A 24,106-nucleotide genomic window follows, 5' to 3' on the forward strand; every position below is an offset into this window, starting at 1 on the left:
ACCAGCCTGGCTATGCCCAGGAGAAGACTCACAAGGAGATCCTCCAATCTGCTGTACTCCTCCATACCATGAGTGTGGGGCTGAAGTGTAACCGAAAACACAATCAAAGGTTTTCCCAATAACTAAAAAGGAAGTGTAGGTGACCATAACCAATATGTACAAGGCCTAGAGACTCCACATCGCTGCAAAACAAACATTTGGCTGGGAATCCAATGAACTGCTGCAATACCTCTGCCCAGATCCCTGATGGGAACAGGGCAGACACCAATGTAGAGAACCCTCCACTGGGGATCCCTGCCGCATGGCAGCAAGTAAGGTGTATCTAGGCGACGAATGTAAGTGTCACAGTGGATGGATGGTGTGCAGCAGCGACCTATACAAGAACCTCCACTTTATCTGCCTAAATAACACAAAATATAGTAAGGAAGTGAGTCAGGCTGTGAGGCGCAGATTTCTGAGGGAAGTTTAGGACCTTCGGGCCAATGTGAAATTCCATCCAAATGGGACTATGCAGAAATGGGATTCAATCGCTTACCTCAGCATCCTCGAACTGGTCTGCAAAAGCACTCTTTTTGTTTTCAGTGCTGAGTACACCACCTTGCAGTCGTGCATCCTCCCCAGGTCAGCCAGGTCGGTGAACAGGGGAGTACATCACTGACATAGGCCGAAAGAACCACTCCCATGCCTGGCCCACACAGATCAACCCTGACAACCACCTCCACATAAGGAGGAAAGGCTTCTTGCAGCGGAAATGAAGCTGGCTGGACAAGGGACAGCCCTGAAACACACCCCTTCCAAAGTGAAGGGATGCCGTAAGGGACCGGTTAACTTTATTCAGACACACTATATCAGTATACAAGTCAGATCTGGCCAATAAGCTGCATCCCACAGAGTCCCAAGTAGGGAATAATGATCAATCCTGTTGAACCCTTTCTACTGATCGAGTGACAGGAAGGCGCTTGACAGACCAGTCCTCGGGAAAGATATGGTTCTGAACTGACCCTCCTCCATGAATTTTTAGGAAAGTCAACATGGTTTTGTGTGTGGGAAATCATGTCTCACAAACTTGATAGAGTTTTTTGAAGAAGTAATAGAGAGGATTGATGAGGACAGAGCAGTAGATGTGATCTATATAGACTTCAGTAAGGCGTTCAACAAGATTCCCCATGGGAGATTAATCAGCAAGGTTAGATCTCACGGAATACAGGAAGAACTAGCCATTTGGATACAGAACTGGCTAAAAGGTAGAAAATGGAGGGTGGTGGTGGAGGGTTGTTTTTCAGGCCTGTGACCAATGGAATGCCACAAGGATCGGTGCTGGGTCCTCTACTTTTTGTTATTTACATAAATGATTTGGATGGGAGCATAAGAGGTACAGTTAGTAAGTTTGCAGATGATACCAAAATTGGAGGTATAGTAGACAGCGAAGAGGGTTACCTCAGATTACAACAGGATCGTGACCAGATGGGCCAATGGGCTGAGAAGTGGCAGATGGAGTTTAATTCAGATAAATGCGAGGAATATTGCGTGCAGTTCTGGTCTCCTTCCTATCGCAATGTTGTTGTGAAACTTGAAAGGGTTCAGAAAAGATTTCCAAGGATGTTGCCAGGGTTGGAGGATTTGAGCTATATGGAGAGGCTGAACAAGCTGGGACTGTTTTCCCTGGAGGGTCGAATGCTGAGGGGTGACCTTATAGAGGTTTACAAAATTATGAGGGGCTTGATAGGGTAACTAGACAAAGTCTTTTCCCTGGGGTCGGGGAGTCCTGAACTTAGAGGGCATAGTTTTAGGGTGAGAGGAGAAAGACATAAAAGAGACCTAAGAGGTACGTATATGGACTGAGCTGCCAGAGGAAGTGGTGGAGGTTAGTACAATTGCAACATTTAAAAGGCATCTGGATGGGTATATGAATAGGAAGGGTTTAGAGGGATATGGGCTGGGTGCTGGAAGGTGGGACTAGATTGGGTTGGGATATCTGGTCGGCATGGATGGGTTGGACCGAAAGGTCTGTTTCCATGCTGTACATCTTTATGATTCTGTGACTCTATAACTTGTTCGCAGATGTTCTTACACATCTCTGGAACAAGTGGGATTTGGACTTGGGCTCCTCAGTCCAGGGGTAAAGATGCTACCACTGCACCACAAAAGGGTCCCTCTGATTCCTTCCTTAACAAACTCTCAGCATTAAATCCCAGTGACTCTCCATTTTTGTCTATTTTTCTAATCAACTTTTTTAGACACACCTCTGGAGCACGTGAACCTTTAGCATGGGCTGGTGACTGTCCTTAACCAACTCGAATCATTGAATCCACTGACTATCCTGAAAGAGCACAAATTACTGGCCATGCTCTTTAACTAATTTGAATTATAAAGCCCACTAAATTGTGTTTTTTTTAACAAAAATTAATATAGATTTCTAATCAGCATGTTTTGTGATGTTATGACACACCTCCAGAGCAGGTAGGATTTGAATCTGGGCCTCCTGGTTTGTGGGTAGGGATACTACCACTGTGCCACAGGAGAACCCCAAAAGTATTGTTCTGTTAAGGGGAGGTTATGTCTGACCAGCTTAATTGAATTTTTGAGGAGTGATCAGGTGCATTCGATGTGGCCAACTTGGGGTTCAGCAAGGCTTTTGATGGTCTCCTGCATGGGAGGCTAATAGCAAAGATAAAAGTCCATGGGATCCATAGAACTTTTCAACTTGGGTCCAGAACTAGCTGAGTGGCAGGAAGCAGAGGGTGATGATCAAAGGGTGTTTTGTGACTGGAAGCCTATGTCCAGTGGCACTGCAGGGATTAACACTGGGGACCAATCTTTTGCCAGCATCTTCAACTTTGTCAAACACCAATACAAGTCATTGGTTAATCTTGAAGTCAATTTGCCTTGTTCTGTGTGATTCACACCTGATGTATTTGATCAATGTGTTGTTTCCTTCGCAACAAGCCATGGGCAGGGTTTGAAGGTGATGGGTTAGCAGTTGAATTATCCTGTTTTTTGATTGTTGGTGTTGCAGTTCATGACTGGCCTGGTAATACCCAAATTTGTATGTCTGTAACTCTCGACCAGTAGGTCCCACATTTCAATATATTGAATTTAAAATTAGTAAAATGAAGTGTAAATGATTTCTGATTTTGTGAATCTTGAGGATATGTTGTTCTTTCAGAGTGCAGTTTCTTCTGTCTGGCTTGTCCATAAACTCTAGTTGAACTGTCCTGAATACAGTCCCAAGCAAATTTGCTGAAATTTATACAGTGGAAACTGTTTTGTTTTCAGGGCTGAGCATCTATATGCCTTCTTTGTGCAATGGTCTCCAGAATTATATGGTGATGAAGCTGGAGAGTTAGTGAAGGAGCAAGGATTCATGGTCGTCACAAAGAATGAGAAGTCAGAAATGAATGAGAATTCCAACAACGTTCCATTGCTGGCAGACTGGGAGGTAAGTGTGTTCTGGTATTAATTTATATTTTGCAACAAAATCTTTATCAAGTCATTTGTAAATTGCGCATGTATAAATTTTAAAAGAATGAAAGATTGAAATTCATAAAATCATAGAATTTTACACATTGTGTCTGCAGCAGCTCCCAAAAGAGCTATCCGACTTGTTCCATTCTCCACCCCTAACTTTGTAACCATCTAACTTCACTTTCAAGCTTATATCTAACTCTCTTCTGAAACCTGCCTCCACCATTCACCCAGGTAGTGCATTCCAAATCCTAACAACTGAGTAAAGAAGTATCTCCTCATCTCACTTTACTTCTCTTGCCAACGATCTTAAAATTGTGACCCTTGGTTGCTGACATACCAACTTGTGGAAAGAGAATATCCCATTTTACCCTGTCAAAATTATTTGTAATTTTGAGCACCTCAGTATGGTCATCTCTAAATCGTGTATTTAAAATCCCTCATTCCTGGTGTCATTCTAGTGAATTTCCTTTGCAGTCTCTCCAGGGCTTTAACCTCATTCCTTGAATAAGGTACTAGAACTGGACACAATGATTTGTAGAGATGTAGCATCATTTCCTTGTTTTTTTTACTCTCTTTGCCTCTACTTGTAAACCCAAGGATCCTATAAACCTTAACATATTGAGCATTTGTGCAAAATGGGTGTTGTTGGATGGTTAATTGTATTGAATGCAGTAAATATCAGGCACTATAGGTGCTGCAAGGCCAGTGAAACAAGACCTACCAGATTTGCCTCAACCTCGGATGAATATCTATCTACCTCTCATCCATGGGATGATTGTAATCTTACAGAACTGGAAGTAACATGCAATGCATGAGAGATTTTTTTTTCAAAGTATACATTATTCATGTTATTTTTAAATAAAATTGAGATGGAATTTAAAATGTTCTCAAATAATTTATAACAATAGACGACTTGTCCCCAAACAGTGTGTTCCATTGAATGTGATTGTAATAGATGCAATTCTTAACCAGGTAATTTGGGTGGCATGGTGGCTCAATGGTTAGCACAGCTGTCCCACAGTGCTAGGGACCGATGTTTGCTTCGAGCGTCAGGTGACTCTATGGAGTTTGCATGTTCTCTTCATGTCTGCATGGGTTTCTTCCCATATGTAGCAGTTAGACGGATTGGCTATTCTAAATTACCCATAGTATCCAGGGATGTACAGTTTGGTAGATTAGCCAATGAAAGTGCAATGTTAGGGGGATAGAATAGGTTGGGGGGGAGGGGGGAGGGGCGGGTGGGTGAAGAGTGGATTCTAGGTGAGATGGTCCTCAAAGGATTGATTGAGTCTTGATGGGCCAACTGGACTACTTCTGCAGTATAGGCATTTTATGATTCTAAATACATTCCATGTATTCCCACCTGACTGGAGCCAAGATTTTTATTGTTACTTGGCATTCATAACTAGAAAACTGAATTAAGGTGCATGCTTCAAGGTTGGAGGACTATTATCGCTTCTCGTTTTTTTGCTTACACGTGGTAATGTCTCATGTCATCAAATGGTTGTCTTGCTTTTAAAATTTAACTTTTACACTTTCACTATTTGTTGACTCTTTGCGGAATTTTATCCCAAGAGCAGGGATGGTTGTGGGAGGAAATGGGCTCCTGGCATCCAGTTGCAACAGTCATTTAAGCATAGGGGCTCATGTTTCCCAGGGAAAGGAAATTCAAGAGCCTGGAGCAAAATGAGCATGTCCCAGCCAGCAAGCAAGTGTTTTTCCAGTAGTCCGATGACCAGATTATCAAAAGCTGGGCCATGTTGAGAAACCTTAGAAAGCTGATGCATGCATCCCCCACACACACTATTCAAATACATGTCTAAGACATATATCCACACTGTACACAAACACTCAGACACACACCCCACACACTTCATGCACACACAATATTTACATACCGTACGCCAAACCTCTTCAGCCAGACAGTGGTGCATCTATGGAAATCATTGCCACAGAAGATGGCGGAGTATATTTAAGACTGCGATAAAGAAGTTCTTTAGAATCAAGGGGTTTGGGGAGAATGGGATTGAGAAACTTATCAGCCATGATTGAATGGTGGTGCAGAATTGTTGGGCTGAATGGCCAGATTTCTGCTCCAGTGTCCTATAGTCTTATATACACACATCCATCCACCCCATACATGCTCCCCCTGCACGTGTGTGTACGTGCACACGCACATGCACACAAGATGCACAACCTTACCAGGCATGTGCATCTCTCCAAACATGCAAATAACCACAACAGACGCATGCATCATAGACATAGCACGTGCCATAAATATAGTCATGCGCCACGTACATAGACTAGAGATACACACAGTACTTGCACAAACATCACATGCATGCACAAACACCACACACACCATACACACATTCATGTGCACTCCCCTCCATGCACACCATAGATGTACACGTGCATGTAGACACACATTTCAAGGATACAACCTAGCGACATACCCTACGCAAATGCACACCCCTAACATGTACCTTATGTGCATTACATATGCTTAAAGGGACTCATCACATTGATATACACATGCACCATACACATACATACACACCATACATACACATGCACCACCCCACCACATTTGCGAGCACCACATTCAAACCCCACACTCTCCCCACACACTCCACACATATGTGCATGCCCCAAACATGCATCCCACACGCACCATGCATACAAACCATACATGTCATGCACATCCTGCACCCAACCCATACACAGACTCCCCACATACACAGTAGACATACACCATAACATTTCCCATATGCACACACTTTTCTCATGTACACCCCTCCTGCACCCTATGCAAACTCGCACCCATACACACCTTCCAGGCATGTAAAAACATATACCCGTATATACGCCATACCATATACAAGCGCACACGGAATCCCCCATGCTCATGGACATCCCCTATACACAGACACATTCATACAAACCCTATACACAGTTAGCATGGAGATGCACGTACTATACACATGACACACACACACACCTGCGCACGCGCGCACACTCACACACCTGCGCGCGCGCGCACACACTCTGCGCGCACACACTCTGCACACACCCTCTACACCCATGCATCTCAACTAAACATGTGCACACCCCTCCATACACATGCAGCTCACCGGCGCACGCGCACACTGAGTGCACAACCCCATCCCCACGCATGGACTCCACACGTATGCGCGCACACCATACATACCACATACACTGAGATAGACAGACCCACCAACTTGCCACTCCCCCCACTCATTCCATCTGCACACACACAGACCATACATAAACTATCCAATCCCATCCACACCCATGCCCGCACATACATATGCACATATGTAATTAACCCCCTGACAAGGAGATGCACCCCATTCCCCCACCATACAAATACATGCAGAAACCATACATACACATATATGCACCACACAAGAGAGCACACCTTGCACATACACACACCATAAACACACAACACACGCACTCACGATGAGTCATAGAGATGTACAGCATGGAAACAGACACTTCGGTACAACCTGTCCATGCCAACCAGATATCCCAACCCAATTTAGTCCCACCTGCCAGCACACAGCCCATATCCCTCTAAATTCTTCCTATTCATATACCCATCCAAATGCCTCTTAAATGTTGCAATTGTACCAGCCTCCACCACATCCTCTGGCAGCTCATTCCATACATGTACCACCCTGTGCATGAAAAAGTTGCCCCTTAAGTCTCTTTTATATCTTTTTCCCCTCACCCTAAACCTATGCCCTCTAGTTCTGGACTCCCCGACCCCAGGGAAAAGACTTTGTCTATTTATCCTATCCATGTCCCTCATAATTTTACAAACTTCTATAAGGTCACCCCTCAGCCTCCGACGCTGCAGGAAAAACAGCCCCAGCCTGTTCAGCCTCTCCCTGTAGCTCAAATCCTCCAACCCTGGCAACATCCTTGTAAATCTTTTCTGAACCCTTTCAAGTTTCACAACATCTTTCCAATAGTAAGGAGACCAGAATTGCATGCAATATTCCAACAGTGGCCTAACCAATGTCCTGTACAGCCGCAACATGACCTCCCAACTCCTGTACTCAATACTCTGACCAATAAAGCAAAACATACCAAACGCCACCTTCACTATCCTATCTACCTGCAACTCCACTTTCTAGGAGCTAAGAACCTGCACTCCAAAGTCTCTTTGTTCAGTCTCTTTGCTGTCCACTACACCTCCAATTTTGGTGTCATCTGCAAACTTACTAACTGTACCTCTTATGCCCGCATCCAAAATGATTTATGTAAATGACAAAAAGTAGAGAACCCAGCACCGATCCTTGTGGCACTCCACTGATCACAGGCCTCCAGTCTGAAAAAACAACCCTCCATCTTCTACCTTTGAACCAGTTCTGTATCCAAATGACTAGTTCTCCTTGTATTCCATAAGATCTAACCTTGCTAATCAGTCTCCCATGGGGAATCTTGTTGAACGCCTTATTGAAGTCCATATAGATCACATCTACTGCTCTGCCCTCATCAATCTTCTTTGTTACTTCTTCAAAAAAATTCAATCAAGTTTGTGAGACATGATTTCCCACACATAAAGCCATGTTGACTATCCCTAATCAGTCCTTGCCTTTCCAAATACATGTACATCCTGTCCCTCAGAATTCCTCCAACAACTTCCCCACCACTGAAGTCAGGCTCACCAGTCTGTAGTTCCCTGGCCTGTCTTTACCGCCCTTCTTAAACAGTGGCACCACGTTTGCCAACCTCGAGTCTTCCGGCACCCCCCCTGTGACTATCGATGATACAAATATTTCAGCAAGAGGCTCAGCAATCACTTCTCTAGCTTCCCACAGAGTTCTCGGGTACACCTGATCATGTCCTGGGGATTTATTCACCTTTAACCATTTCAAGACATCCAACACTTCCTCCTCTGTAATCTGGACATTTTGCAAGATGTCACAATCTATTTCCTTACAGTCTATATCTTCCATATTGTTTTCCACAGTAAATACTGATGCAAAATATTCCTTTAGTATCTCCCCCATTTTCTGTGGCTCCACACAAAGGCCGCCTTGCTATCTTTGAGGGACCCTATTCTCTCTCTAGTTCCCCTTTCGTCCTTAATATATTTGTAAAACCCCTTTGGATTCTCCTTAATTCTGTTTGCCAAAGCTATCTCATGTCTCCGTTTTGCCCTCCTGATTTCCCTCTTAAGTATACTCCTACTTCCTTTATACGCTTCTAGCACACCATGCAGTTAATCACACATGTACACTACATGCAAAACATACACAGATGTGTACAACCTCATCCCCATGTGCATACAACCTCAGACAAACCCAGCCGACACACCTTGCATTCCATCTGCATGCACACACATAACTGTTCCACCCTATCTGCACGCAAGGACACGCACATGTTTCCACACGTAGACCCCCACAAGCGAGTGAACCCCAGTGCCCCAACCCCCCCACACACCCACCTCACATAAGCATGCCCACACAGTTGCACACACCTCAAAAACCCCATGCAGGCAGCCCTTATGACAGATAACAGGTATGCCCGCAGCCTGCACAGAGGCACAACAGGCACACACGCAACCTGCATAGCACAGATGCATGCGCCCTGCGCAAACACACAGCACCCAACCACACATAAGCTCCCACCCTGTACCCACCCCACACTTATGCACAACCTGCGCAACACGACGCACAGTCCGTGCAACACACTCCCCGCACGTAAGCACCATCTCTTCTCCCACACTTATCCTGTCAACACCTGGGTGTAGGCAACACCCCCGTCACCATAGATGGATCGTAGACCTGTATGATGCACGTCCCTGCACAGCCCAGATCCCCCAAACAAACAAGCACAATCTGCTTTCCCATAGCTCCCCCACTGCCTGTACACCACCTAGAACACTGTGCCCGCATCCACCCCATCCTCAACGTGCGCATTCCTGCTGCTTCCGTGCATCCCTGACCTGCAGCCTCCTCTCCCACAACCCCAGCATCTTCATAATCTGTCTCACACACCATATTAATTCTTTCACCATGCACAGATACTCACCACACAAATACACTGGAAACCCCCAACCCACCCCCCCCCCCCCCCCCCCCCCACACACACACGCACGCACACGCACACGCGCGCGCGCACACACACACATATATATATACATCCTCCCCTCAAAATTGAAACATTTACCACTGACTCCCCCTCACCCAAATAAAATCTCGTCCTCAAATTTGGCATCTTTTCTGTGCTTGTGTTTGCCAGTTTTTCTGCTAAAATGTCTTCGATTCTTGGGTGAGACAAAGAAGGAAATAGCAAGGGTGCTTGCAAAATTTTCAATTCTTCGCTGACCATAGGACAAGCCACACATGATGAATAGTAGGTCCCTGGGAAGCACCAACGATAAGGGGGACCTTGGTGTCTCTCAAGTTAAGGCATAATGCATACTTGTCTTTATTAGTCAAGGCATAGAGATAAAGGCAAGGTGGTTATACGGAATTCAAACATTCGTTAGGCCACAACTAGTGTATCGTGTGTAGTCCTGGAACCCATATCATAGGAGGGTTATGCTAGCACTGGAGAGTGCAACAAGGAGTTTTTTCAGGATGTTGCTTGGACTGGGGTTGTTTCCCTTCAGAGTAGAGGACATTGAGAGGTAACATGTATGAGATGTCTGAAATGATGAGGGATATAAGTCAGGTAGACAGAAAACAGGTTTTCCCCTTAATGGAGGCATCAATGACTGAGGGGCATAGATTTAGGGTGAAGGGCAGAACATTAAGAGGAAATGTGAGGAAAATCTAGAGGGTGGTGGGAATCTGGAGCTTAGTGCCTATAAGAGCATTAAAGGCAGAAACCTCATAACATTTAAGATGTATTTCAGATGTGCACTTGCGATGCCAAAGCTTACAGCCAAGTTCTGGAGAATGGAATTAAAATGATTAGATGTTTGTTTTTGACTGCTGCAGATGCAGTCGGCTGAAGGGCCTTTTTCTGTTTTGTAAATCTCTGTCACTCTGACTCATTCCCTGCTTTTCAAAAGCAGCTGCTTTTTATCCACTCTCTCCATGTTCCTCATAATCTTTATACACTTCAATCAAAACTCTCTCAGCCTTCTCTGTTCGAAATAAAACTATCTGAGCTCATCTAGCCGCATTGATAGTGAAATTACTCCATCCCAGTGACGAGAACTGCGCACAGTTTTGGCCTAACTTTTTCTCACCGCTCCAGCATTTCTCCTCTTTTAATATTTGCCACAACTAATAATCCTTTATGTATTCTTAACTGCCCCATATGATGAGTATTGATAAACCGTTATATAGATGCACTCAAGAAATATGATTAAATGTGTTTTCTCTACTCTGTGCGATGTGCAAAATTTAATTTTCTTTGTTTTTAGTTTGCTACATGCAGCAATGGATAAATTGATGAAGGGTGATGTGGTTGGCTCAGAAATTAGCACTGCTGCCTCACAGTGCGAGGGATCTGGGTTTCTGTGTGTAGTGTGCCCATTCTCCCTGTGTCTGTTTGTGTTTCCTCCCACAATCCAAAGATCTGCAGGTTAGGTGAATTTGCCGTAGTAAATTGCTCATTGTGTTCAGGGATGTGTCGATTAGGTGCATTAGTCATGGGTAAATGTGGAGTAATAGGGTAGAGGAGTAGGTTGGGTGGGATACTGTTCGAAGGGTCGGTGTGGACTTATTGGGCTGAAGGGCCTGGTTCTACAGTGTAGGAATTCTATGACGTGGCCAGGAAGGTTGACGAGGGCAGCATGGTAAATCTTGTCGATATGGATTTCAGTAAGGCCTTTGATAAGGTTGAACATGGTAGGCTACTCTGGAAGGTTAGATCACATGGAATTCAGGGCCAGCTGGCAAATTGAATACAAAATTGGCTCGATGGTAAGAAGCACAGGTAATGGTGGAAGGATGCTTGTCAGACTGGAGGCCTGTGACCAGTGGAGTGCCTCACGGTCGGTTCTGGGCTTGTTACTGTTTGTTGTCAATATCAATGATTTGGATGAAAGTCATTAATAAGTTTGATGATACTAAAATGGGCAGTATCATGAACAACAAGGAATGTTATCAGAAATTGTAGCAGGACCTTGATCAGCTACAAGGAAGTGGGCTGAAAAATGGCAAATGGAGTTTAGATTAGATTCCTTACGGTATGGAAACAGGCACTTCGGCCCAACAAGTCCACACTGACCCTCCAAAGGGAAACCCACTCAGACCATTCCCCTTCATATCCCCCTGACTCATGTACTTAACACTGGGTAATTTAACATGACCAGTTCAGCTGATCTGCACATCTTTGGATTGTGGGAGGAAACCAGAGCAGATACAGGGAGAATGTACAAACCACAGACAGTCTCCCAAGGCTGGAATCGAACCCAGGACCCTGGCGCTGTGAGGCAGCTGTGCTAACAATGGAGCCACCGGACCGTGCCCAACCGTTTAATATAGATAGTGTGAGGTGTTGCATTTTGGAAAGTCACATCAAGGTAGAAGTTTCATGGTGAATGATAGGGCCTTATGGAGTATAGAGGAACAGAGGGATCTTGAAGTTCAGTTTCACAGTTCTCGGAAAGTGTAGTCAAGGTAAACAGGGCAGTGAAGAAGGCTTTTGGTACACTGGCTTTCAACAGTCAGGGCGTTGCATATAGAAGTTGGGAAGTTATGTTGCAGTTATATAGGATGTTGGTGAGGCTGTACTTCAAGTATTGTGTTCAGTTTTGGTCACCTTGTTATCGGAAGGATGTTATTAAACTGGAAAGAGTGCAGAAAAAATTTACAATGATGTTGCCTGGACTCAATTCCTGGATAAGCCAGGAGTTTTTTTTAGTTAGAGTATAAGAGACTGCAGGAGGGTGGGGGGGTGCAAAATCTTATAGAGGTGTACAAGATCATGAGAGGCATCAATCGGGTGAGTGCACTTAGTCTTTTTCCTGGGTTGGGGAATCGGAGATGAGGGGGGAATGAATGAAAGGAAGTCTGAGGGGCAAACTTTTTACACAGAGTGGTGTGCATATGAAATGAGCTGCCAGCGGAAGTGGTTGAGGTGGATACATTATCAACATTTAAAAGACATTTGGACAAATACCTGATAGGAAAGAATAAGGAGGATGTGGGCGAAGTGCTGGGAAGTATGGTTATCGTGGATTTTGGTCATCATGGACCAGTTTGGACCAAAGGGCCTGTCTCCGTGCTGCAGAACTTTGACTTTTTTTTTACTGCTCTGCCAATATCCTCCAGTTCCATGCAAAATTTCCTGTTTCGGGCCCAACTTTTTCCCTGATTTTCTCATCCCTTGATACATTTGGAGAACATCTTGGGATTCTCCCTAACCTTGCTCACCGGTATTTTTTTCTTACTCGCTCTTTCCTCTCCTCATTGCTTCCTTTATGTTCTCTGCTGAACTTTGAATACTCCCATAGGACCTGCATGAGTTTTCTCTTTGTATCTATTATAGTCATAGAACCTTCAGCACAGAAAGAGGCCCTTGAGACCACTGCATTCAAGCTAGTTAGAAACAACCACATAACTATTCTCATCCCATTTTCCAGCATTCGACCCTTCATGCCTTGATATTGCAAGAGCATAATCTTAGTATTTCTTAACTGTATAATAATTTCTTTCTCTACCACCATTACAGACAATAAGTTCCAGATTCCCATCACCCTCTGGGTGAAAACGTTTTCTCTCTCACCTCCTGTAAACCTTGTGTCCCTTAATTTTTATCTCTGCCTCTTTGTCATTGGTACCTCTATCAAGGAGAAAAGATTTTTCCTGTCTCAATCTCCTCTTTGGAAAATAACTCAGTTAATCTAACTGAATCTGTCTAGTTCCCAGCAACATCCTGCTAGTTTTCCTCTGTACACTCTCCAAAGCTGTCACATCCCTCCTATAATGTGGATTCTGGAACTGCAAACAAATCACGCAACACCAGGTTAAAGTCCAACAGGTTTATTTGGAAGCACTAGCTTTCGGAGCGTTGCTCCTTCAACAGGTGGTTGTGGAGTATAAGATCGTAGGGCAGTATTTATAGCAAAAGTTTACAGTGTGATATAACTGAAATTATATATTGAAAAAATCCTGGATTGTTTGTTAAGTCTCATCTTTTAAAATGTGCATGTTGGTTTCAGTTCTTTCATATGTAAATCCTAGAACTCTTTTAAAGTTACATTCACAAGCAAACTTTTACATTAGGTGCCATGTGGTCCAGATAATGCACTGAATGTGAGGTCATCTGTGCCCCAATGTTCAAACTGATTCGAATCTAAAAAAGGGATTTACAGAATCTTCCTTGATTCATACAGTTTTTGAGCAAAATAAAATGTAAATCTGCAAGTACAAATTCACCCCACAAACGTGTGTGTGTGTGTGCATGTATGTGCAGGCACACGTGTGGGATGGGGGTGTGGTTATGAGTGTCTGTGAGAGTGTCTCTCTGTGCATGAGTTTGTGTGTAATGGGGTATATGTCTGTGAGAGGGTGCATGAGAGTATGATAGCATTTGAGCCTATTGGTCTTTAGGAGTGTGTGTGCGTGTGTGTGTGTGTCTAGTGCGGTTGGGTGACCTATAGTGTGACATAAACCCAAGGTCCCGGTTAAGGCCATCCCCATGGGTACAGAACTTGCCTATCAGCCTCTGCGCAGCCACTTTGTGTTGTTGGCTGTCCCGAAGTCCACCTTGGAGGATGGTCACCCGAAGGTCCGAGGTTGAATTACCCACACCACTGAAGTGTTCTCTGACTGGGAGGGAACACTCCTGTCTGACTGTTGTGCCATGTCCACTCATCAATTGACATAGCCTCTGCTCAGTTTCCCCAATGTACCGTGCTTCAGGACATCCTTGCCTGCAGCATATGAGATGGACAACTTTGGCCGAGTCACATGAGTACCTGCCATGTATATGGTGAGCGGTGTCCCCAAGTGTAATGATGGAATCTGTGCCGACACTCTGACACGTCTTGCAGCTTCTACCATGACAAGGTTGTAAGATGTCCCGAAAGCCAGGCAGTTTGCTGCGAACAATGATCTGTTTGAGATTTGGTGGTTGTTTAAAGGTAAGAAGTGGAGGTATGGAGAGGGTCTTGACAAGGTGCTCATCCTCATTGAAAATGTGTTGCAGACGGCAAAGAACATGGCCTAGTTTTTCAGCTCCTTGGAGGTACTGGACAACAAAGGGTACCCCGTCGGTTGCAGCTTGTGTCCCTCTCCTGAAGAGGTCATTATGGTTTCTCGGGGTGTCACGTTTGAACTGGTGGCTGATGAGTTGAGCATTGTACCCCATTCTTATGAGGGCATCCTTGAGTACTTCCAACTGTCCGGGCATGACTGCATGCCTTCTAATCTTTCATAAACTTAGAATATCACTCATACATGTGTTTAAGCCAAATTGTTTTCATTTTCAGCTGAGAGTCCTTTTTACAAAATGTGTATGGTTCATTCCAGCATGTGAATACTTGAATTGAAAATAATATCTGTTTCAATTGACAATTAAAGGATCACATGGTAAAACAAGTTTCAGTTGGGCCAATGATGTCTGATCATTAACTAGTGATTCAGTTATGGAAATGAATCAAACATCATCAATTACTTTCTTCAAGATCATATTCTCTAATTTGACAAAAGAAATATTGCCAATGTTAATCACCTGAAGTAAAAATCAAAAATGTAAATTCAGAGCAGGTATTTCAGTTTCAGTGGAGGAAAGGGCCCTCTAAACTGTTAGCTACTTTCCTTTCAGGAGCACACCTCTTGATATCCTCTCGATTACATCTTTGTTGAATTTTAATATTTGGAACAAAGGGCTTATTTATAATAGGCCAAATCATTAGCCTGTTTTTTTTTTGTTTTAAATGTGTTAGTTCTCCATAAAATACAACAACTTGAATTTATATAGCTTGTTTAGATTCAATTAGATTCCTTACAGATTCCTTACAGTGTGGAAACAGGCCCGTCGGCCCAACCAGTCCACACCGACCCTCCGAAGAGCAACCCACTCAGACCCATTTCCCTCTGATTAATGCACCTAACACTATGGGCAATTTATCATGGCCAATCCACCTGACTGGCACATCTTTGGACTGTGGGAGGAAACCGGAGCACCCGGAGGAAACCCACGCAGACACTGGGAGAATGTGCAAACTCCACACGGACAGTCACCCGAGGCTGGAATCGTACCTGGGACCCTGGTGCTGTGAGGCAGCAGTGCTAACCACTGAGCCACCGTGGCACCCCAAAATAAAAAATAAACCACCAACAAATTTAACAAACAAATTCCCCATAAAGAACATATTAGGTTAGAAGTTAAAACTGAGCTGAGAGAGGTATCAGCAGGAGTAATTTGGCAATACGTAGCTCTACACTATCTTCTTGTTTGCTTGTGTTTAGCTGGATGCACTGCTGGCTGGCAAATGCTGGGGAGCACCCTGCGAGCACAGGCACGAGCCAGCCTGTGTCGCTTAAAGGCAGCCTGCCATTCTTGAAGGTGGAACTGCACTATACACAAGGAAGTTGTTACTAATTGCTTGCACTGATACAGCCAACCAGTAGAGGTTGAACAGAGAAGAGAGAGAGTGCATTTTGATATTCAAAGTTGGAGCACTGGAGGCTTTGGTGGTGGAGGCTGACAGGGAAGCGAAACAATTTTTCTGCGAAGGCCCTCATGGAACACCATCCAAAGTGAAGGCAGTACATTGTAAGGGAGGTGAACTTCCAGAGTTTGACCCTGAGAATGGCAAGAAGTTAAAGGGGCCGGGATTAGTGGATGGACCTTATATCTCACCTCTCAATTTCTGTGCTCTTAGCACAGCCCCATCAGCGGGCCTTTGCATTCAGAACTCAGGTTTAGCATTCGTAAAATCCATTTCTTGCATATCTTCCAAAGCTGTTTTATCTCGGGGTGGTATGTCATCTCCCTGGTGCCGAGGTGAAGAATGTAAGAGAGAAACTGCAGGATGTTCCTCTGGGAGAGTAAACAGCCAGAGGTTGTGGTCAGTGTTGGTATAAATGACTTGGGTAGGAGCAGCAATGTGGTCCAGCAATCTGAATTTAGGAATTAAGTGAAATTGTGGAAAGCAGGGCCTCAAATGTAGTAAACTTTGGATTATTCTCAGTGCCACATGCAAATAACCGCAGAAATAGGCGGATAAGACCGATGAATGTGTGGCTGGAAAAATGGTGCAAGATCAAGAATTTTAGAATGATAGAGTCCCAACCGTGTGGAAGCAGGCCATTTGGCCCATCAAGTCCACAGCAATCCTTGGAATAACATCCCACCCGAACTCTGTAACCCTGTCAACAGTTATGTCTAGGAATGGGAGTGTGTTGTCATTCTCCCCTTTTGTGAATTTTATACCAGTAAGGATATTGTTGATGGTGTTGTAGGTTTCCTCTAATTTGTTTCGTTTTGTGATGACAAAGCTGTCATCCACTGAGTAGACCCAACGTTTGGTCTGGATAGTTGGGAGGGCTGCTGGTTCCAGTCTCTGCACTTCTGCTTCTGCATGTCTTACATCAAAGACATCTCTGAAATGACTGCTCAGACCCTTTGGCATTATAGTAGCCCACAAACCCACCAACACACTAAAACAGTGACTAATGAACCTAAAGGTTCCAATTTAAACAACCAGCAAAACAAATATCATTTACAAAATACCATGCAAGGACTCTAACAAACACTATATTGGACAAACAGACAGAAAACTAGCCACCATGAAAGACGAACATCAACTAGCCACCAAAAAACATGGCCCACTATCAAGAGTATCCTTACGCACAGACGAAGAAGGAAACCACTTTGACCGGGACAACACATCCATCCTTGGGCAAGCTAAATAGCAGCATGCACGAGAATTCCAAGAGGCCTGGCATTCTAACCAGAACTCCACCAATAAATGCATTGATTTGGACCCCATCTACCATCCTCAGAGAAAAATAATCAGAAATGATCTCACCCATCTTAGATTCATAAATAGAAAATGGGACATAACACCAACACTTCACCATAGGCTCACTGATGTTACTAAGTATAGTGTCAAAATGTCTTAAAACAAATCTTCCAGCTCAGTGAGCAAACTCATAACCAGGACTCTGCATATTATCATCAAATCTCAGAATTATTATGGTGCAAAAGGAAGCCATTGGGCACATCTTGTCTGTACTGGCTTTGTTATATTGTGTCAATCTCCTGCCTTTGTACCCTACATCCATGCACATATTACTGTCCAGAAAAAAAAATTAAATGCCCCTTGAATGCCTCGGTTGAACCTACCTTCATGACATTTCCAGATAATGCATTCTGTAAACTAACCCAATAACCCTGTTTTTGGAGATGATTGTTGCCTAGCATGTGTGTGGCATGACTGTTACTTGGATGTTGTCCAGGTCTTGCTGCACATGAAGTGCTTCAGCATCTGAGGAGTTACAAATGGTGCTGAACAATCATCAGTGACCATCATGACTTCTGACCTTATGTGGAATGAAGGTCATTTATACAGCAGCTAAACATGGTTGGGTGCGGGAACTCCTGGAGAGATGTCCTGTGATTAAGATGACAACAACCATCTTATAATGCAGTTGATTTTTTTTTTCCCCTGCTTTCTGTTGATTCCAGTTTTGCTGAGGCTCCTTGATGCCACACTCAGTCAAATGATGTCTGGTGTCAAGGGCACTCTAACCTCACCTCTTGAACTCAGCCCTTTTTTTACCGTGTTTGGAGCACGGCTATAATGAAATCAGGAGCTGAGTGGCCCAGGCAGAGCCCAAACTGAACGTCATTGAGCAGGTTATCCCTTTGCAAGTGTAGCTTGATAACACTGTCAATGACCATCATTTCCATCAGCTTAATAGTGATCATGAGTAGACTGATCAAGCTGGAACTAGCTGGGTTGGATTTGTCCTGACTTTAGTCCACTAGATAATTTGACAAAGGTAGATATGTTATACCTCAAAGTTACAGGCTGTAGTGAATATAATTCTGATTCTGCTGATGGTCCATAGCACCAACGATCCCCAGTTTGAGTTGCTAGATCAACTTGAGTCCCTTTGAGTTTAGCAAAATCTTAGGGCCACATAACACAATTCTCAACATGAAGACAGAGATAAACACAGAAATGGAAAGGGATAGATATTTAACACAGGGCAAGAGTTATTGCTGGGGGAAGGCAATTATAATGTGATACGGCAAGATTTAGGATGCAGAGGATGGGGAAACTGCAGGGGATGAGCACAATTGAAAATGTTGAGCTTATTCAAGGAACAGCTACTGTGCGTCCTTGATATGGATGTACCTATCAGGCTGGGAGGAAGTGGTCGAGTGAGGGAGCCGTGGTTTACTAAAGAAGTTGAATCTCTTATTAAGAGGAGGAAGAAGGCTTATGTTAGGATGAAATGTGAAGACTCCGTTAGAGTGCTTGAGAGTTACAAGTTAGCCAGGAAAGATCTAAAGGGAGAGCTAAGAGCAGCCAGGAGGGTAAATGTAGGGGAATGGGTCTGGGTGGGTGCGCTTCGGCGGGTTGGTGTGGACTTGTTGGGCCGAAGGACCTATTTCCACACGATAAGTAATCTAATCTAGGGACATGAGAAGTCATTGGCAGATAGGATCAAGTAAAATCTTAAAGCTTTCTATAGATATATGAGGAATAAAAGAATGACGAGAGAGAGGTTAGGGTCAAGATTAGAGTGGTGCTGGAAAAGCACTGCAGGTCAGGCAGCAGTCCTCAGATGCTGCCTGAACTGCTGTGCTTTTCCAGCACCACTCTAATCTTGACTCTAATCTCCAGCATCTGCAGTACCCACTTCTGCCAGAGAACGATTAGGGCCAATCAAGGATAGTAGTGGGAAGTTGTGTGTGGAGTCCAGGGAAATAGGGGAAGCGCTAAGTGAATATTCATAACATAAAAAGACAGTGTTGTTGAGGATAATAGGTGTTAACAATTCTGGAAAGTGTGAAAGTTCATAAGTCCCCTGGGCCAGATGGAAATTAGGAGAAAATAAGGACTGCACGTGCTGGAGATAAGAGTTGAGTGTGTGTTGCTGGAAAAGCACAGGTCAAGCAGCATCCGGGGAAAATTGACGTTTTGGGCCAGAGTCCTTCAAAAGGAATGAGGCTGGTAGCATCGGGGAGTGGAGAGATAAATGGGAGGGGGGTAGAGCTGGGGAGAATGTAGCTGAGAGTGCAATAGGTGGATGGAGGTGGTGGTAAAGGTGATGGGTCAGAGAGGAGGGTGGAGTGGATAGGTGGGAAGGAATATTGACAGTGGGACAGGTCATGAGGGCAGTGCTGAGCTGGAAGGTTGGAACTGGGTGAGGTGGAGGAAGGGAAACGAGGAAACTGGTGAAGTCCACATTGATGCCCTGGGGTTGAAGGGCCCCGAGGTGGAAGATAAGGTGTTCTTACTCCAGGCGTCGGATGGCGATGGCGGAGGCCTAGGACTTACATGTCGTCAGCAGAGTTGGAGGGGGAGTTTAAATGCTCAGCCATGGCGTGGTGGGGTTCATTGGTGCGAGTGTCCTGGAGATGTAATCTAAAGAGCACTGCGAGAAGGCGTCCAGTCTACCCCATGTAGAGGAGACTGCATCGGGAGCAACGGATACAATAAATAATGTGTGGAAGTGTAGGTGAAGCTTTGGATGTGGAAGGTTCCTTTGCGGCCTTGGACAGAGGTAAGGCAGGAGGTGTGGTTGCAGGTTTTGCAATTCCTGCGGTGGCAGGGGAGGGTGGCTTGTTAGGGGGTGTGGACCTGACCAGGTAGTCGCAGAGGGAACGGTCTTTGCTGAAAGTGGATAGCAGTGGGGAGAGATATATATCCTAGGTGGTGGGGTCAGTTTGTAAGTGATGGAAATGTTGGCAGATGATGCGATTTATGTAGAGGTTGGTGGGCTGGGAAAGTGAGGACTGGGGGGGTTCTGTCCTTGTTGCAGTTGGAGGGAGGGGGTTCGAGGGCAGAGTTGCGGGACATGGATGAAATGCGTTGGAGGACAAATTTCGGTCTTGAAAGAAGGAGGCCATCTGGTGCGTGCTGTGGTGGAATTGGTCCTTCTAGGAGCAGATGCGGCGGAGGAGGAGGAATTGGGAATACAGGATACTATTTTTTGCAGGAGGCGGGGTGGGAGGAGGTGTAATCCAGATAGCTATGGGAGTCGGTGGGTTTGTAAGATACGTCAGTGTTGAATCGGTCCTCATGGATGGAGATGGAGAGGTGTAGGAAGGGGAGAGAGGTGTCAGAAATGGTCCAGGTGAATTTAGGGTTGGGGTGGAATGTGTTGGTGAATATGCTGCACTGTTCGACCTCCTCGTGGGAGCACAAGGTGGCAACAATGCAGTCGTCAATGTAGCAGAGGAAGAGGTGGGGAGTGGTGACGGTGTAACTCCGGAAGATGGACTGTTCTACATAGCTGACGAAGAGACAGGCATAGCTGGGGCCCATGCGAGTGTCCATGGGTCTTCTCCCCCCCTCTCTCCCTTTTCCCCCCCTTTCTCCCTTTTCCCCACCTCTCTCCCTTTTCCCCACCTCTCTCCCTTTTCCCCACCTCTCTCCCTTTTCCCCACCTCTCTCCCTCCCCTTCCTGCACTACATCCTTCCCTCCTCCTTCCCCCCTCCGCCCCCTCCGTTCCCCCACCTCCGTTCCCCCCCCTCCGTTCCCCCCCTCCGTTCCCCCCCCCTCCGTTCCCCCCCCCTCCGTTCCCCCCCCCTCCGTTCCCCCCCCCTCCGTTCCCCCCCCTCCGTTCCTCCCCCCTCCGTTCCTCCCCCACTCCGTTCCCCCCCCCGTTCCCCCCCCCGTTCCACCCCCGTCCCCCCCCCCCCGTCCCCCCCCCCCCGTCCCCCCCCCCCGTCCCCCCCCCCCGTCCCCCCCCCCCGTCCCCCCCCCCGCCCCCCCCCCCCGTCCCCCCCCGTCCCCCCCCCCCGTCCCCCCCCCCGTCCCCCCCCCCGTCCCCCCCCCCCCCGTCCCCCCCCCCGTCCCCCCCCGTCCCCCCCCCCGTCCCCCCCCCCCGTCCCCCCCCCCCCGCCCCCCCCCCCGTCCCCCCCCCCCGTCCCCCCCCCCCGCCCCCCCCCCCGCCCCCCCCCCCGTCCCCCCCCCCCCGTCCCCCCCCCCCCCGTCTCCCCCCCCCCGTCTCCCCCCCCCCGTCCCCCCCCCCCCGTTCCCCCCCCGTTTCCCCCCTCCGTTCCCCCTCCGTTCCCCCCCCGTTCCCCCCCCTCCGTTTCCCCCCCCCTCCGTTTCCCCCCCCTCCGTTTCCCCCCCCCTCCGTTTCCCCCCCCCTCCGTTTCCCCCCCCCTCCGTTTCCCCCCCTCCGTTTCTCCCCCCCCCCTCCGTTTCTCCCCCCTCCGTTTCTCCCCCCCCCCTCCGTTTCTCCCCCCCCCTTCGTTTCCCCCCCTTCGTTTCCCCCCCTTCGTTTCCCCCCCCTTCGTTTCCCCCCCCTTCGTTTCCCCCCCTTCGTTTCCCCCCCCTTCGTTTCCCCCCCCTTCGTTTCTCCCCCCCCTCCGTTTCTCCCCCCCTCCGTTTCTCCCCCCCCTCCGTTTCCCCCCCGACCTCCGTTTCCCCCCCCCCTCCGTTTCCCCCCCCCCTCCGTTTCCCCCCCCCCTCCGTTTCCCCCCCCCTCCGTTTCCCCCCCCCCTCCGTTTCCCCCCCCTCCGTTTCCCCCCCCTCCGTTTCCCCCCCCTCCGTTTCCCCCCCCCTCCGTTTCCCCCCCCCTCCGTTTCCCCCCCCCTCCGTTTCCCCCCCCCTCCGTTTCCCCCCCCTCCGTTTCCCCCCCCCTCCGTTTCCCCCCCCCTCCGTTTCCCCCCCCCTCCGTTTCCCCCCCCCTCCGTTTCCCCCCCCCTCCGTTTCCCCCCCCCTCCGTTTCCCCCCCCCTCCGTTTCCCCCCCCTCCGTTTCCCCCCCCCTCCGTTTCCCCCCCTCCGTTTCCCCCCCCTCCGTTTCCCCCCCCCTCCGTTTCCCCCCCCTCCGTTTCCCCCCCTCCGTTTCTCCCCCCCCTTCGTTTCCCCCCCCTTCGTTTCCCCCCCTTCGTTTCCCCCCCCCCTCCGTTTCTCCCCCCCTCCGTTTCTCCCCCCCCTTCGTTTCCCCCCCACTTCGTTTCCCCCACCCCTCCGTTTCTCCCCCCCTCCGTTTCTCCCCCCCTCCGTTTCTCCTCCCCTCCGTTTCCCCCCGACCTCCGTTTCCCCCCCCCCTCCGTTTCCCCCCCCCCTCCGTTTCCCCCCCCCTCCGTTTCCCCCCCCTCCGTTTCCCCCCCGACCTCCGTTTCCCCCCCCCCTCCGTTTCCCCCCCCCTCCGTTTCCCCCCCCCCCCTCCGTTTCCCCCCCCCCTCCGTTTCCCCCCCCTCCGTTCCCCCCCCTCCGTTCCCCCCCCCTCCGTTCCCCCCCCCCTCCGTTCCCCCCCCCCTCCGTTCCCCCCCCCTCCGTTTCCCCCCCCCCTCCGTTTCCCCCCCCCTCCGTTCCCCCCCCCTCCGTTTCCCCCCCCTCCGTTGTTCCCCCCCCTCCGTTGTTCCCCCCCCTCCGTTGTCCCCCCCCCTCCGTTGTCCCCCCCCCCTCCGTTGTCCCCCCCCCTCCGTTGTCCCCCCCCTCCGTTGTTCCCCCCCCTCCGTTGTTCCCCCCTCCGTTGTCCCCCCCCCTCCGTTGTCCCCCCGTTCTCCCCCGCTCCCTTCTCCCCCGCTCCCTTCCCCCCCGCTCCCTTCCGCCCCTGCTCCCTTCCCCCCCCGCTCCCTTCCGCCCCTGCTCTCTTCCCCCCCCACCGCTCCCTTCCCCCCCCCCCCCCGCTCCCCCCCCCCCCCCTCCCCTCCTCCCCCCCCGCTCCCTCCCCCCCCCCGCTCCCTCCCCCCCCCCCCGCTCCCTTCCCCCCCCCCGCTCCCTTCCCCCCCCCCCGCTCCCTTCCCCCCCCGCGCTCCTTTCCCCCCCGCGCTCCTTTCTCCCCCCCGCGCTCCCTCCCCCCCCCCCCGCGCTCCCTTCCCCCCCCATACTCCCTTCCCCTCCCCCCCATGCTCTCATTCCCCCCCCCGCGCTCCTTCCCCCCCCCATGCTCCCTTCCCCTCCCCCCCATGCTCTCATTCCCCCCCCATGCTCCCTTCCCCTCCCCCCCAATGCTCTCATTCCCCCCCCAATGCTCTCATTCCCCCCCCAATGCTCTCATTCCCCCCCCCATGCTCTCTTCTCCCCCCCATGCTCTCTTCCACCCCCATGCTCTCTTCCCCATTCCCCCCCCAATGCTCTCATTCCCCCCCCCCATGCTCTCTTCTCCCCCCCATGCTCTCTTCCACCCCATGCTCTCTTCCCCCATCCCCTCTTCCCCCCCATTCCCCCATGCTCTCTTCCCCCCCATCCCCCATGCTCTCTTCCCCCCCATCCCCCCATGCTCTCTTCCCCCCCATCCCCCCATGCTCTCTTCCCCCCCATCCCCCCATGCTCTCTTCCCCCCCATCCCCCCCATGCTCTCTTCCCCCCCATCCCCCCATGCTCTCTTCCCCCACCATCCCCCCATGCTCTCTTCCCCCCCCATCCCCCCATGCTCTCTTCCCCCCCATCCCCCCATGCTCTCTTCCCCCACCCATGCTCTCTTCCCCCCCATGCTCTCTTCCCCCCATCCCCATCCTCTCCCCCCAAGTCCCCCCATGCTCTCTTCCCC

At 48.6% G+C, this 24,106-nt stretch overlaps 1 protein-coding gene across 9 annotated transcripts in view; it reads left to right on the forward strand.

The window, feature by feature from the left end:
- oxr1a (oxidation resistance 1a) overlaps positions 1-24,106 on the forward strand; it is a 583,533-nt gene that overhangs the window by 482,818 nt on the left and 76,609 nt on the right. For all 9 annotated transcript variants that reach the window (XM_087986357.1, XM_087986351.1, XM_087986354.1 and 6 more), the window contains one exon: positions 3,277-3,439. In XM_087986357.1, the coding sequence (XP_087842483.1) occupies positions 3,277-3,439 (163 nt within the window). The remainder of the gene's footprint in view (positions 1-3,276; positions 3,440-24,106) is intronic.

The sequence above is a fragment of the Chiloscyllium plagiosum genome, unplaced genomic scaffold (genome assembly GCF_037043375.1).
Source record: "Chiloscyllium plagiosum isolate Xiang-an unplaced genomic scaffold, Cpla_swu_hap1 HiC_scaffold_4, whole genome shotgun sequence".
Taxonomy (NCBI): domain Eukaryota; kingdom Metazoa; phylum Chordata; class Chondrichthyes; order Orectolobiformes; family Hemiscylliidae; genus Chiloscyllium; species Chiloscyllium plagiosum.